This window comes from Tachyglossus aculeatus, chromosome 4, assembly GCF_015852505.1.
Source record: "Tachyglossus aculeatus isolate mTacAcu1 chromosome 4, mTacAcu1.pri, whole genome shotgun sequence".
NCBI classification, from domain to species: domain Eukaryota; kingdom Metazoa; phylum Chordata; class Mammalia; order Monotremata; family Tachyglossidae; genus Tachyglossus; species Tachyglossus aculeatus.
In genome coordinates, this window is record NC_052069.1 from 9,846,324 (window position 1) to 9,863,221 (window position 16,898).

Sequence of the window (16,898 nt, forward strand, 5' to 3'; positions counted from 1 at the left end):
CCTTCCCACACTGAGCCCCCTTTTTCCTTTCCTCCTCCCCATCCCCTCCACCCTACCTCCTTCCCCTCCCCAAAGCACTTGTATATATATTTGTACAGATCTATTACTCTATTCATTTTACTTGTACATATTTACTATTCTATTGATTTTGTTAATGATGTGCATAGAGCTTTAATTCTATTTGTTTTGACGATTTTGACGCCTGTCTACATAAATAATAAATAATAATGATAGCACTTATAAAGCGCTTACTATGTGCACAGCACTGTTCTAAGCGCTGGGGAGATTACAAGGTGATCATATTGTCCCACAGGGGGCTCAGAGTCTTAATCCCCATTTTCCAGATGAGGTAACTGAGGCACAGAGAAGTTAAGTGACGTGCCCAAAGTCACACAGCTGACAATTGGCAGAGCCGGGATTTGAACCCCTGACCTCTGACTCCAAAGCCCGGGCTCTTGTTTTGTTGTCTGTCTCCCCCTTCTCGACTGTGAGCCCGTTGTTGGGTAGGGACCGTCTCTATATGTTGCCGACTTGTACTTCCCAAGTCCTTAGTACAGTGCTCTGCACACAGTAAGCGCTCAATAAATACGATTGAATGAATGAAGGGGTGGAGCTGGGATTAGAAACCATGACCTTCTAACTCCCAGGCCCGGGCTCTATCTATTAGGCCATGCCTCTTCTCAGGTGACCTTTAATTCACAATCAAAGTCTGTATCATGCCCTGGCCTTCACTTCATGCTCCATTTCCATTAATCTTCCTACAATGAGCAAAATCACCTTGCTCCCTTTCTTTGAGGGCAGTGTGGGCCAGTGGTGCTGTGCTCTGTGCAGAGAATTCATTCATTCATTCATTCATTCGTATTTATTGAGCGCTTACTGTGTGCAGAACACTGTACTAAGCGCTTGGGAAGTACAAGTTGGCAACATATAGAAACGGTCCCTTCCCAACAACGGGCTCACAGTCTAGAAGGGGGCAGACAGAAAACAAAACAAAACAAGTAGACAGGTGTCAGTACCAACAGAATAAATAGAATTATAGCTATACACACATAATTAATAAAATAAATAGAGTAATGCATATGTACAAATATTCACAAGTGCTGTGGGGAGGGGAAGGGAGTGGGGAAGATGGGGAGGGGAGCAGAGGCTAGACTGTGAGCCCACTGTTGGGTAGGGACTGTCTCTATATGTTGCCAACTTGTACTTCCCAAGCGCTTAGTACAGTGCTCTGCACACATTGAATGAATGAATGAATGAATGAATGAATGAATGAATGAATGAATGAAAAGGTGGGGAGAGTTTGAGGAGGATTAGGATAGAGTAGGAGCCAGTGGATTTGGCAAGAAAGAGGTCATTGGTGACTTTCGAGAGGGCAGTTCTGATAGAGTGTAGGGGACAGAAGCCAGATTAAAGGTGGACTAGGAGAGAGTTGAAGTTGAGGAATTTGAGGCAGTGGGTGTAGATGACTCCTAGGTGTTTGGAAAGGAAGGTTAGGAGGGAGACAGAGCGATAACTAGAAGGGGCAGTGGGCTCAAGAGAGGATTTTTTTAGATTGGGGGAGATGTAGGCATGTTTGAAGGCAGAGGGGAAGGAACCAGTGGAGAGTGAGCGGTTGAAGATGGACTGTGAGCCCGTTGTTGGGTAGGGACCGTCTCTATATGTTGCCAACTTGTACTTACCAAGGGCATAGTACAGTGCTATGCACATAGTAAGTGCTCAATAAATATGATTGAATGAATGAATGAGGAGGGAAGGGGTGAGAGATTTGAGAAGATGAGAGGGAATGGGGTCTGAAGCACAGGTGGATGGAGTAGCACTTGAGAGGAGGGAGGAGATCTCCTCTGAAGATACAGCTGGGAAGGATGGGAGAGTAGTGGAGAGGGTTGAGAGGAGGGGCATTGGAGAAGGGGGAGGAGTGACTTTGGGGAGCTCAGACTTGATGGAGTTAATTTTACTAATGAAGTAGGAGGCCAGATCGTTAGGGGTGGGGGATGGAGGAAGGGGAGGAGCAAGGGGCCTGAGAAGGGAGTTAAATGAATGGAAGAGCTGACAGGGATGATGGGCATGGGTGTCAATAAGGGAGGAGAAATAGTTTTGTCTGGCAGAGGAGAGGGCAGAGTTTAGGAAGGAAAGGATAAATTTGAAGTGAACAAGGTTGACTTGGTGTTTAGACTTTCACCAGCAGCGTTCAGCAGCTCGAGCATAAGAGCGAAGGAGGTGGACAGTGGCAGTGATCCAAGGCTGTGGGTTAGTGGTACGAGAGCGGCGAAGGGAAAGGGGAGCGAGCGAGTTGAGTTGAGGATTGAGGGTGGAGTTGAGAGCAGTAATCTGATCATCAAGATTGGGTAGAGAGGAGAGGGAGGCGAGGTGGGGTGTGAGGCGCTCAGAAAGATGGATGGGGTCGAGAGAGCGGAGGTAATAAAGTAGGGGGAGTAATAAAGATTTAAAGATATGTGACTCTGGGCAAGTCACTATAACTTCTCTATGCCTCAGTTCCCTCATCTGTAAAATGGGGATTAAGACTGTGAGCCCCCCGTGGGACAACTTGATCACCTTGTATCCAGAACAGGGCTTTGCACATAGTAAGCGCTTAACAAATGCCATCATTATTATTATTATTATTTACAGGGGGAAGGAGTGCGAGAGCACTGTACTGAGCACTTGGGAGAGGGCAATATAACAGACATATCCCCTGCCCACAATGAGCTAACAGTCTAGCCAGGGAGACAGACATCAATAGAAATAAATAAATGTGAGATGTGGACATAAGTGCCTCAGGGCTGGGAGAGGGGATGAATCTGTCCCCCGCTCTTGTCTGTAAACTCATTGTGTGCAGGGAACATGTCTTCCAACTCTGTTATACTGTAATAAATAATAATAATAATAATAATGGTGTTTGTTAAGCGCTTACTATGTGCAAAGCACTGTTTGAAGCACTGGGGTAGATACAAGGTAATCAGGTTGTCCCACGTGGGGCTTACAGTCTTAATCCCCATAGTGGAAAGAGCCCGGGCTTGGGAGTCAGAGGTCATGGGTTCTAATCCCGACTCCACTGCTTGTCTGCTGTGTGACTTTGGGCACATCACTTAACTTCTCTCTGCCCTCCAGTTCCCTCATCTGGAAAATGGGGATGAAGACTGTGAGCCCCACATGGGACAACCTGATTACCTTGTATCTATCCCAGCGCTTAGAACAGTGCTTGGCACATAGTAAGCACTTAACAAATACCAACATTATTATTATTATTATTACAGATGAGGTCACTGAGGCACAGAGAAGTTAAGAGACTTGCCCAAGCCTGGGTCAAGGGTTCTAATCCTGAATCTGCCACTTGTCTGCTGTGTGGCCTTGAGCAAGTCACTTCACTTCTCTGGGCCCCAGTTCCCTCATCTGGAAAATGGGGATTGACACTGTGAGCCCCACGTGGGACTGGGCTGTGTCCAACCCCATTTTCTTGTGTCCACCCCAGTGCTTAGCATAGTGCCTGGCCCATAGTGAGCCCTTTCATTCATTCATTCATTCATTCAATTCATTCAATCATATTTATTGAGAACTTACTGTGTGCAGAGCACTGTACTAAGCGCTTGGGAAGTACAAGTCGGCAACATATAACACAATCCCTTAACAAATACCATCATCATTATTATTATTATCATTATCATTATTAAGGGCTGACTCCAGGCAAAGCACTGGAGCTGTCACAAGATCATTGGATCAAAGATTGTACATATTCCTTGAGGTATCTAAACAGGAGGGAGAGTGGATGTCAGTCAATTGTATTTATTGAGTTATTATGTACTGAGCACTGAACTAAACGTTAGGAAGACTCAAACAGATCTATTCCCTCCCCACAATGAACTTACAGTCTTAACTTTATTTTACAGGGGTGGCAAGTAAGGAATAGAGGGGGTTATGTGCTTTTCCCCATGGTCACACAACAGGCCAGTGGCTCCCTTGCCATAAGAATCAGCAGCTCATAATAACCAAATTCCATCCTGTTTCCACTAAGCCAAGGCTGCCTCTCAATTATCTGGCCCTTAAATAATAATAATAACAATAATGATGGTATCCAGAGCTTTAAACAGTGTGTGGTGCATAGTAAGTGCTTAACAAATACTATTGTTATTATGATTATGATTATTGTTATTGTTATTATTATTTGTTAAGGGCTTACTGTGGGTCAAGCACTCTTCTAAGTGCTGGGGATAGATACGAGCTAATCAGGTTGGACACGGTCCCTGTCCCATATGGGGCTTACAGTCTTAAAACCTTTTATTTATTTATTTATTTACTTACTTACTTACTTATTTATTTATTTATTTATTTTATCTGTACATATTTATTCTATTTTTTTATTTTGTTAATATGTTTTGTTTTGTTCTCTGTCTCCCCGTTCTAGACTTTGAGCCCACTGTTGGGTAGGGACCGTCTCTATATGTGGCCAACTTGTACTTCCCAAGTGCTTAGTACAGTGCTCTGTGCACAGTAAGCACTCAATAAATACAATTGAATGAATGAATGAATGAATGAATGAATGAAAAACCTATTTTCCAGATGAGGTAACTGAGGCCCAGAGAAATGAAGTGACTTGCCCAAGGACATACAGCAGACATGGGACAGAGCTGGGATTAGAACTCACATCTTCTAGACTGTGAGCCCGCTGTTGGGTAGGGACCGTCTCTCTATGTTGCCGACTTGTACTTCCCAAGAGCTTAGTACAGTGCTCTGCACACAGTAAGCGCTCAATAAATACAATTGAATGAATGAATGAAACTTCTGACCCTGAGACCCGTGCTGTATACACTAATAATAATTTCAGTGTTTGTTAAGCGCTTACTATGTACCATCATCATCATCAATCGTATTTATTGAGCGCTTACTATGTGCAGAGCACTGTACTAAGCGCTTGGGAAGTACAAATTGGCAACATATAGAGACAGTCCCTACCCAACAGTGGGCTCACAGTCTAAAAGTACCAGGCACTGTATTAAGGGCTGAGGTAGATACAAGGTAATCAGGTAGGATACAGTCCCTGTCGCACATGGGACTCACAGTCTTATTCTCCATTTTACAGATGAGGGAACTGAGGCCCACAGAAATTAAGTGACTTGGGCAGCACAGCAGACATGTGGTAGAGTCAGGATTAGAACCCAGGTCCTTCTGACTCCGAGGCTGGGGCTGTAGCCACTAGGCCATGCTGCTTCTCACTGGCTACAGCTGGGCTAACTGTATTCATTAGGAGGCCTTCCCACACTGAGCCCCCTCCTTCCTCTCCCCCGCCTTAAGAGAAGCAGCGTGGCACAGTGGAAAGAGCCCGGGCTTTGGAGTCAGAGGTCGTGGGTTCAAATCCTGGCTCCACCAATTGTCAGCTGTGTGACTTTAGGCAAGTCACTTCACTTCTCTGGGCCTCAGTTACCTCATCTGTAAAATGGGGATTAAGACTGTGAGCCCCCCGTGGGACAACCTGATCACCTTGTAACCTCCCCAGTGCTTAGTACAGTGCTTTGCACATAGTAAGCGCTTAATAAATAAATCAATCAATCGATCGTATTTATTGAGTGCTTACTGTGTGCAGAGCACTGTACTAAGCGCTTGGGAAGTACAAGTTGGCAACATATAATAAATGCCATCGTTATTATTATTATCATCATTATTTCCCTCCCCACAGCACCTGTAGATATGTATATATGTTTGTACGTATTTATTACTCTATTTTATTTGCACATATTCATTCTATTCATTTTATTTTGTTAACATGTTTTGTTTTGTTCTCTGTCTCCCCCTTCTAGACTGTGAGCCCACTGTTGGGTAGGGACTGTCTCTATATGTTGCCAACTTGTGCTTCCCAAGCACTCAGTACAGTGCTCTGCACACGGTAAGCGCTCAATAAATACGATTGAATGAATGAATGAATGAATCCATTCTATAGACCCAAGCTCTATCCATTCATTCATTCAATCATATTTACTGTGTGCTTACTGTGTGCAAAGCACTGTATTAAGTGCTTGGGAAAGGACAATACAACAACAAACAAATACATTCCCTGCCCACAACGAGCTCAAAATTCCTGTAATTCATGCTCCTCCTGAGCAAGCTTGCTGGGGAACATGCGCTTGTTTACATTAAGTGCTTAGTACAGTGCTTTAAACACAGCGCCCAATAAATACGATTGAATTAATTTTCAGAATCTGATCAACATTAACACTGTTTGCTCCGAAGCAGCACGGACTAGTGGGTAGAGCCCAGGCCTAAGAGTCAGAAGGTCATAGGTTCTAATCCCGGCTCTGCCACTTGGCTGCCTTGTGACCTTGGGTGAGTCACATCACTTCTCTGTGCCTCAGTTCCCTCATTCATTCATTCATTCAATCGTATTTATTGAGCGCTTACTGTGTGCAGAGCACTGGACTAAGCACTTGGGAAGTACAAGTTGGCAACATATAGAGATGGTCCCTACCCAACAGTGGGCTCACAGTCTAGAAGGGGGAGACAGACAACAAAACAAAACATATTAACAAAATAAAATAAAGAGAATAAATATGTACAAATAAAATAAATAAATAGAGTAATAAATATGTACAAACATATATACATATATACAGGTGCTGTGGGGAAGGGAAGGAGGTAAGATGGGGGGGATGGAGAGGGGGTCGAGGAGGAGAGGAAGGAAGGGGCTCAATCTGAAAAGGCCTCCTGGAGGAGGTGAGCTCGTATATATGTATACGAGTTTGTATATATGTATACAAACATATATACATATATACAGGTGCTGTGGGGAGGGGAAGGAGGTAACGTGGGGGGATGGAGACTGCGATCCCCATGTGGGACAGGTACTGCTTCCGAACCTATTTTCCTGGATCCACCCCAGCGCTCAGTACAGTGCCTGGCACAGAAAGAGCTTAACAAATACCATGATTATCATCATTATTATCCTTTGGGTTGCCTCCCTTCAAAACCCTACTGAGAGCTCACCTCCTCCAGGAGGCCTTACCAGACTGAGCCTCCTTTTTCCTCTCCTCCTCCCCATCCCCCCACCCTACCTCCTTCCCCTCCCCACAGCACTTGTATATATTTGTACAGATTTATTTATTTATTTTACTTGTATATATTCACTATTCTAGCTATTTTGTTAATGATGTGCACCTAGCTTTAATTCTGTTTATTCTGACGGTTTTGACACCTGTCTCCATGTTTTCTTTTGCTGTCCGTCTCCCCCTTCTAGACTGTGAGCCCGCTGTTGGGTAGGGACCATCTCTATATGTTGCCGACTTGTACTTCCCAAGCGCTTAGTACAGTGATCTGCACACAGTAACCGCTCAATAAATACGACTGAATGAATGAATGTGGCAGCCCCTAAGTCAAGCCCTAAGTCACCTGCTCCAGGAGGCCTTCCCTCCTTCATCTCCTCCTCATCCCCCTTCCATCCCCACGTCTTACCTCCTTCCCTTCCCCACAGCATCTGTATATACGTATATATGTGTGTGCATATTTATTACTCTATTTATTTATTTTACTTGTACATATCTATTCTATTTTATTTTGTTAATATGTTTGGTTTTGTTCTCTGTCTCCCCACTTTAGACTGTGAGCCCACTGTTGGGTAGGGACTGTCTCTATATGTTGCCAACTTGTACTTCCCAAGCACTTAGTGCTCTGCACACAGTAAGTGCTCAATAAATACGATCGATTGATTGATTGATTGATTGATTGAAGCCCTGCCAGAGGCGGCGAGAGGAGGGGGCCTAACTAAGTGGGTTCTCCTCTCTCCCTCCCAGGCCCCGTGGTTTTGGGGGAACCCATCACCGCCAGCCTGGGAACAGATGGGACGCATTACTGGAGCAAAAACTGGGCTAAAGCAGCTGCATTCGTCACCTCTCCCCCTCTGAGCCCAGACCCTACCACACCGGACCACCTCAACTCTCTCTTAGCCTGGTAAGAGTCTTCCGCGAGTCCTACAACAAACAAAAACTCGTGCAATGCTTACTCTGTGCCGGGCCCTGTAGTAAGCGTTGGGGTGGATACAAGCAAATTGGGTCGCTGTCCTGCGTGGGGATCTCAATCTTAATCCCCATTTTACAGAAGAGGGAACTGAGGTACAGAGAATAATAATGACAATTGTGGTGTTTGTTAAGTACTTACTGTGGGCCAGGTATTGTAGTAAGTGCTGGGAGGATACAAGCAAATTGGGTTGCTGTCCCGCGTGGGGCTCTCAATCTTAATCCCCATTTTACAGAGGAGGGAACTGAGGTACAGAGAATAATAATGATAATTGTGGTGTTTGTCAAGTACTTACTGTGGGCCAGGTATTGTATTAAGCGCTGGGAGGATACAAGCAAATTGGGTTGTTGTCCCGCGTGGGGCTCTCAATCTTAATCCCCATTTTATAGAGGAGGGAACTGAGGTACAGAGAATAAGAATGATAATTGTGGTGTTTGTTAAGTACTTACTGTGGGCCAGGTATTGTACTAAGTGTTGGGGTGGATAACAAGCAAATTGGGTTGCTGTCCTGCGTGGTGCTCGCAATCTTAATCCCCATTTTACAGAGGGGGGAACTGAGGTACAGAGAATAATAATGATAATTGTGGTGTGTGTTAAGTACTTACTGTGGGCCAGGTATCATATTAAGCATTGGAGTGGATACAAGCAAATCGGGTTGCAGTCCCGCGTGGGGCTCGCAGTCTTAATTCCCATTTTACAGAGGAGGGAACTGAGGTACAGAGAATAATAATGATAATTGTGATGTTTGTTAAATACTTACTGTGGGCCAGGTATTGTACTAAGCGTTGGGGTGGATAACAAGCAAATTGGGTTGCTGTCCTGCATGGGGCTCTCAATCTTAATCCCCATTTTACAGAGGGGGGAACTGAGGTACAGAGAATAATAATGATAATTGTGGTGTTTGTTAAGTACTTACTGTGGGTCAGGTATTGTATTAAGCGCTGGGTGGATACGAGCAAATCAGGTTGCAGTCCCGCGTGGGGCTCGCAGTCTTAATTCCCATTTTACAGAGGAGGGAACTGAGGTACAGAGAATAATAATGATAATTGTGGTGTTTGTTAAGTACTTACTGTGGGCCAGGTATTGTACTAAATACTGGGGTGGATACAAGCAAATCGGGTTGCAGTCCCGCGTGGGGCTCGCAGTCTTTATTCCCATTTTACGGAGGAGGGAACTGAGGTACAGAGAATAATAATGATAATTGTGGTGTTTGTTAAGTACTTGCTGTGGGCCAGGTACCATACTAAGCGTTCGGGTGGATACAAGCATATCGGGTCGCTGTCCTGCATGGGGCTCGCAATCTTAATCTCCATTTTACAGAGGAGGGAACTGAGGTACAGAGAATAATAATGATAATTGTGGTGTTTAAGTACTTACTGTGGTTCAGGTATTGTATTAAGCGCTGGGGTGGATACAAGCAAATCGGGTTGCTGTCCCACGTGGGGCTCTCAATCTTAATCCCCATTTTACAGAGGAGGGAACTGAGGTACAGAGAATAATAATGATAATTGTGATGTTAAGTACTTACTGTGGGCCAGGTATTGTACTAAGCGCTCGGGTGGATACAAGCAAATCGGGTTGCAGTCCCGCGTGGGGCTCGCAGTCTTAATTCCCATTTTACAGAGGAGGGAACCGAGGCACAGAGAATAATAATGATAATTGTGGTGTTTGTTAAGTACTTACTGTGGGCCAGGTATTGTACTAAGCGTTGGTGTGAATACAAGCAAATCGGGTTGCTGTCCCGGTGGGGCTCGCAGTCTTAATTCCCATTTTACAGAGGAGGGAACTGAGGCACAGAGAATAATAATAAATGTAGTGTTTGGTAAGTGCTTACTGTGTACCAGGCATTGTACTATGCACTGGGATGGACACAAGCAAATTGGTTTGGACACAGTCCCTGTCCCACATGGGGCTCACAGTCTCACTCCCCACTTTACAGATGAGGGAACTGAGTCCCAGAGAAGTGAAGTGACTCACCCAAAGTCACACAGCTGACAAGGGGTGGAGCTGGAATTAGAACCCAGGCCCCTCTGATTCCCAGGTCCAGGCTCTAGCCACTACGCCACACTGCAACTTGTTCTTCCCAAACGCTTAGTACAGTGCTCTGCACACAGTAAGCGCTAGAGAAGCAGTGTGGCTCAGTGGAAAGAGCGCTGGCTTTGGAGTCAGAGGTCGTGGGTTCAAATCCCGGCTCCGCCAATTGTCAGCTGTGTGACTCTGGGCAAGTCACTTAACTTCTCTGTGCCTCAGTTCCCTCATCTGTAAAATGGGGATTAAAATGGTGAGCCCCCATGGGACAACCTGATCATCTTATAACCTCCCCAGCGCTTAGAACAGTGCTTTGCACATAGTAAGCACTTAATAAATGCCATTATTCTTATTATTAATAAATACGATTGAATGAATGAATGCTCCAAAAGTCCTCTAGATTATAAACTCATCTCTAGACTGGAAGCTCATTGTGGGGAGTGATTGTGTCCATTCTATTGTTCCATTGTTGTATCCTGAGCACTTAGTAATAATAATGGTAATGATGGCACTTGTTAAGTGCTTACTATGTGTGAAGCACTGGGGGGGATACAAGGTGATCAGGTTGTCCCAGGTGAGGCTCACAGTCTTAATCCCCATTTTACAGATGAGGGATCTGAGGCCTTACAGAAGTGAAGTAAGACTTCACTTCTAGAAGTGAAGACTGTGAGCCCACTGTTGGGTAGGGACCATCTCTATATGTTGCCAACTTGTACTTCCCAAGCGCTTAGTACAGTGCTCTGCACACAGTAAGTGCTCAATAAATACAATTGATTGATTGATTGATTGAAGTGACTTGCCCAAGGTGACACGGCAGACAAGTGGCAGAGCTGGGATTAGAACCCAAGTCCTTCTGACTCCCAGGGCTGTGTTCTAACCACTAGGCCAAGCTGCTTCTCTACCACACTACGCTGTATCCAGGCAGAAAATTCAGAAATTCCAGCCAAGTGTGTTGTCACTCTTGTCTATAAACCCAGATCAGAGTTCCTGACAAATTGTAAAATTGGGAAATTAAAGTTTTACCTCCTCTCCCTTCTCCTGTCCACCCTGGAGAATATGCCCAGACTGTGAGCAGGGAATGTCACGGTTTATTGCTGTATTGTACTTTCCCAAGCGGTTCGTACAGTGCTCTGCACAGGGTAAGCGCTCAATTAATATCAATCAATCAATCGTATTTATTGAGCGCTTACTGTGTGCAGAGCACTGTACTAAGCGCTTGGGAAGTACAAGTTGGCAACATAGAGAGACGGTCCCTACCCAACAGTGGGCTCACAGTCTAGAAGGGGGAGACAATATAATATGATTGCATGAATGAATCAATCAATCAATTGTATTTACTGAGCGCTTAACGTGTGCAGAGCACTGTACTAAGTGCTCAGGAGAATGCAATATACCAGAGTTTGTGGCCATGTTCCCTGCCCACAGGGGTACTAGAAAAGCAGCACGGCTCAGTGGAAAGAGCACCAGCTTTGGAGTCAGAGGTCATGGGTTCAAATCCAGGCTCCGCCAAATGTCAGCTGTGTGACTTTGGGCAACTCACTTCACTTCTCTGTGCCTCAGTTACCTCATCTGTAAAATGGGGATTAAGACTGTGAGCCCCCTGTGGGACAACCTGATCACCTTGTAACCTCTCCAGTGCTTAGAACAGTGCTTTACACGTAGTAAGCGCTTAATGCGTGCCATCATTATTATGGTCCAGTGTGAAAGGCAGCGTGGCTCAGTGGAAAGAGCCCGGGCTTTGGAGTCAGAGGTCACGGGTTCAAATCCCAGCTCCGCCACTTGTCAGCTGTGTGACTTTGGGCAAGTCACTTCACTTCTCTGGGCCTCAGTTCCCTCATCTGTAAAATGGGGATGAAGACTGTGAGTCCCACGTGGGACAACCTGATCACCTTGTGACCTCCCCAGTGCTTAGAACAGTGCTTGGCATATAGTAAGTGCTTTATAAATGCCATTATTATTATTATTATTATTATTATTATTATTATTATTATTATTATTATTAAAGGCCTGAAAAGATAGGAAGGAGAAAGAAGAAAAATAATGGCTTAAGGGGTCACAGCCCCAGACTGGATGACTAGTGTCCACGGGAATTAAAAGTTGATGGTCATTTGTCTCCTGTCTGACCTTGGGCAAGTCACTTCACTTTTCTGGGCCTCATTGATTCATTCAATCAATCGTATTTATTGAGGGCTTACTGTGTGCAGACCACTGTACTAAGCGCTTGGTAAGTACAAGTTGGCAACATATAGAGATGGTCCCTACCCAACAACGGGCTCACAGTCTTATCTGTAAAATGGGGTAAGAGATTGTGAATCCCACATGAGGCAGGGTCTGTGTCCAACCTGGTTTGCTTGTATCCGCTCCAGCGCCTGGCACATAGTAAGCCCTTATCATATACCACAATTATTATTATTGTTATTATGTAACATATACTGTGACAGTAGATCAAGCAATCAATCAGTGGTATTTATTGAGCACTTACTATGTGCAGAACATTCCTTCAATCGTATTTATTGAGCGCTTACTGCGTGCAGAGCAACATACTAAGCATTTGGGAGAGCACAATATGAGAGAATTAGCCGACACGTTCCCTGCCCGTGACAAGCTTCCAGTCAATCAATCAATCAATCGTATTTATTGATTATATGCCATTATTATTATTATTAATAAATACGATTGAATGAATGAATGAATGCTCTAAAAGTCCTCTAGATTATAAACTCATCTCTAGACTGGAAGAGAAGTCCAGAGAAGCGGGAGGCCAATTTGGGGTGTGGAATCTCTGCTTGCACTTTTTCCTGTATAAACATTTGCTTGGGGATGGCAGAGTGGGTCACGCTGCGTGAAAATCACAGCAGGTGTTGTCTCTTCTCAGCGGAGACCTGCAGGTGACGGGGAGTGGACACTGTCCATACAGCACCGCCCAGAAGGCCGTCGGGAAGGACAATTTCACCATGATTCCGGAAGGAGTCAATGGGATTGAGGAGAGGATGACTGTGGTCTGGGACAAGGCTGTGGTAAGTGACGACTCCCTTTAAGTCAAAACCCTGGAAGGTTACCTGGAGGCGGTATGGTCCGCTGGAAAGAACACGATAGGAGTAATTGCATTTGTGAAGCACTCGCTGTGTGCAGAACACTGTACTAAGCACCGTTCTGGTCTTTAAACTCACCACCGATTTCCAGGAGGATGCAGACCCCCTCAAGGTCAATCTGGGGGTGGGAGTCTAGCCCAGCCCGCACCCTCCACTCCTCTACCACCGCTCACCTCCTCACCGGGCCTTGTTCTCCCCTGTCCCGCAGTCGACCCCCTGCCCACGTCCTTCCCCTGGCCCGGAATGCCCTCCCTCCACACATCCACCAAGCTAGCTCTCTTCCTCCCTTCAAAGCCCTACTGAGAGCTCACCTCCTCCAGGAGGCCTTCCCACACTGAGCCCTCCCTTTCCCTCGGCTCCCGCTCCCCTCCACATCACCCCAACTCCCTCCCTTCGCTCTACCCTCCTCTCCCTGCCCCACAGCACTTGAGTATATATGTACATATCTAGAATTCTATTGATTTTATATTGATGCCTCTTTATTTGTTTTGCTGTGTATATATCTATACTTCTATTTATTTATATTGATGCTATTGATGCCTGCTTACTTGTTTTGATGTCTGTCTCCCCCCTTCTAGACCATAAGCCCGGTGTGAGGAGGGATTGCCTTTCTTTACTGCTGAATTGTACTTTCAGAGGACTTAGTACAGTGCTCTTCCCTTCCTTCCTCTCCCCCTCATCCCCCTCTCCATCCCCCCATCTTACCTCCTTCCCTTCCCCACAGCACCTGTATATATGTATATATGTTTGTACGTATTTATTACTCTATTTATTTATTTATTTTACTTGTACATATCTATTCTATTTATTTTATTTTGTTAGTATGTTTGGTTTTGTTCTCTGTCTCCCCCTTTTAGACTGTGAGCCCACTGTTGGGTAGGGACTGTCTCTATATGTTGCCAATTTGTACTTCCCAAGCGCTTAGTACAGTGCTCTGCACATAGTAAGCGCTCAGTAAATACGATTGATGATGATGATGATGCTCTGCACACAGTAAACGTTCAATATATACAACTGAATAAATGAATGAAAGATCTACCCAGTGGCTGGCATTGAGAACCCATTGTGTGAGGCTGCATGCCTTAAGGCTGACTCATTCATTCAATTGTATCAGCGCTTACTATGAGCAGAATACTGTGCTAAGCACTTGGAAGAGTCCAATAGAGCAGTAAAAAGACACATTCCCTGCCCACAAAGAGCTTCCAGTCTAGAGTGAAACAAACCGTTGTTCCGAAAATTGATGCACCCATCCGAGCTTCATGGCTTTTGAGTAATTCCTGAGGAAAATCAGTCCAGCGGATTGGATCAGGGGGATTTCTTGTCAATTGGGCATGGCATGTTTCGCGGTCTGTGATTTGACAGATAGTCCTCGCTCTCATTTTTGGAACGTGTTTTTCACGAGACGAATGGGTTTCAGGCCACCGGCAAGATGGACGAGAACCAGTTCGTGGCCGTCACCAGCACCAACGCCGCCAAAATCTTCAACCTTTACCCGAGGAAGGGGCGCATCGCCGTGGGCTCCGATGCCGACGTTGTTATCTGGGGTCCCGACAGGGTCAAGACCATCACTGCCAAAAATCACAAATCCGTGAGTCTCGGACGCACCACCGCCTCGGGATAGTGGTCCCTCCCTCATCAATCGCTCGGTCGATCAATGGCATTTATTGAGCATTTATTATGTGCAGAGAGCGCTGTGCTAACTGCTTGGGAGGGTACAGTATGACAGAATTAGCAGACGTATTAATAATAATAATAATGTTGGTATTTGTTAAGCGCTTACTATGTGGTGAGCACTGTTCTAAGAGCTGGGGTAGATACAAGGGAATCAGGCTGTCCCACGTGGGGCTCACAGTCTTCATCCCCATTTTACAGATGAGGTAACTGAGGCACAGAGAAGTGAAGTGACTTGCCCAAAGTCACACAGCTGACAAGCGGCGGAGTCGCAATTAGAACCCATTACCTCTGACTCCCAAGCGTGGGCTCTTTCCACTAAGCCATGCTGCTTCTCACTAAGCCACGCCATGAGATTACAGTCAATCAATCAATCAGTGGTATTTATTCATTCATTCATTCAATCGTATTTATTGAGCACTTACTGTGTGCAGAGCACTGTACTAAGTGCTTGGGAAGTACAAGGTGGCAACATATAGAGACGGTCCCTACCCAACAGCGGGCTCACAGTCTAGAAGGGGGAGACAGACAACAGAACAAAACACATCAATAAAATAAAATAAATAGAATAAATATGTACAAATAAAATAGAGTGCTTACTCTGTGCAGAGCACTGTTCTGAGTGCATAGAAGAGTACGAAGTACAAGTTGTCAACATATAGAGACGGTCCCTACCCAACAGTGGGCTCACAATCTAGAAGGGGGAGACAGGCAACAGAACAAAACATATCAATTAAATAAAATAAATAGAATAAATATGTACAAATAAAATAGAGCGCTTCCTCTGTGCAGAGCACTGTTCTAAGCGCATAGGAGAGTACGAAATACAAGTTGTCAACATATAGAGACGGTCCCTACCCAACAGCGGGCTCACAATCTAGAAGAGGGAGACAGACAACAGAACAAAACATATCAATAAAATAAATAGAATAAATATGTACAAATAAAATAAATAAATAGAGCGCTTACTCTGTGCAGAGCACTGTTCTAAGTGCATAGGAAAGTACGAAGTACAAGTTGTCAACAAATAGAGATGGTCCCTACCCAACAGCGGGCTCACAATCTAGAAGGGGGAGACAGGCAACAGAACAAAACATATCAATAAAATAAAATAAATAGAATAAATATGTACAAATAAAATAAATAAACAGAGCACTTACTCTGTGCAGAGCACTGTTCTAAGTGCCTAGGAGGGTACGATATAACAGATTTGAAAGCCATGTCCCCTGCCCATGATGAGCATACAGTCTAGAAGGAGGAAACTGAGGTACAAAGAAGTTAAGTGACTTTATCCTGCTGTTTACAGGAATCACGTCTACCAACTCTGTTATATTGGGCTCTCCCATGTGCTTAGTACAGTGCTCTGCACAGAGTCTACAACGGGAGAGACAGAAACACTTTGGTTCACAAACCCCCCCAAAAAAACCAAGCAGCAGTCCACAATTTTTCAAGCCCTTTTTTATGGTTTTGGTTAAGCCCTTACTAAGTGCCAGGCACTCTCATCATCATCATCATCATCATCAATCATATTTATTGAGCGCTTACTCTGTGCAGAGCACTGTACTAAGCGCTTGGGAAGTACAAATTGGCAACATATAGAGACAGTCCCCACCCAACAGTGGGCTCGTAAGTGCTGGGGTAGATACAATGTAATCAGGATGGACACCGTCTCTGCCCCACGTGGGGCTCACAGTGTTCATCCTCATTTTACAGAGGAGGGAACTGAGGCACAGAGAAGGGAAGTGACTTGGCCAAGGTCACATGGCAGACAAGGGCCAGAGCTGGGAGGAGAACCCACCCAAGTCCTTCCGACTCCCAGCCCGGTGTTCTGTCCACTAGGCCTTGCTGCTTCTCATTTCTGCTTGTGCCTTTCCGCTTCCTGCAGTGCTCTGCGCACCGTAAGTGCTCAATAAGAGAAGCAGCGTGGCTCAGTGGAAAGGGCACGGGCTTTGGAGTCAGAGGTCATGGGTTCGAATCCCGGCTCCACCAATTGTCAGCTGTGTGACTTTGGGCAAGTCACTTAACTTCTCTGTGCCTCAGTTATGTCATCTGTAAAATGGGGACTAAGACTGTGAGCCCCCCGTGGGACAACCTGATCGCCTTGTAACCTCC

At 45.3% G+C, this 16,898-nt stretch overlaps 1 protein-coding gene across 1 annotated transcript in view; it reads left to right on the plus strand.

Annotated features, from left to right (window-relative positions):
* The window catches only part of CRMP1 (collapsin response mediator protein 1), a 111,259-nt gene that overhangs the window by 80,504 nt on the left and 13,857 nt on the right, over window positions 1-16,898 (plus strand). The window contains exons 9-11 of the mRNA XM_038745595.1: window positions 7,773-7,929; window positions 12,899-13,040; window positions 14,533-14,703. Of these exons, the coding sequence (XP_038601523.1) occupies window positions 7,773-7,929; window positions 12,899-13,040; window positions 14,533-14,703 (470 nt within the window). The remainder of the gene's footprint in view (window positions 1-7,772; window positions 7,930-12,898; window positions 13,041-14,532; window positions 14,704-16,898) is intronic.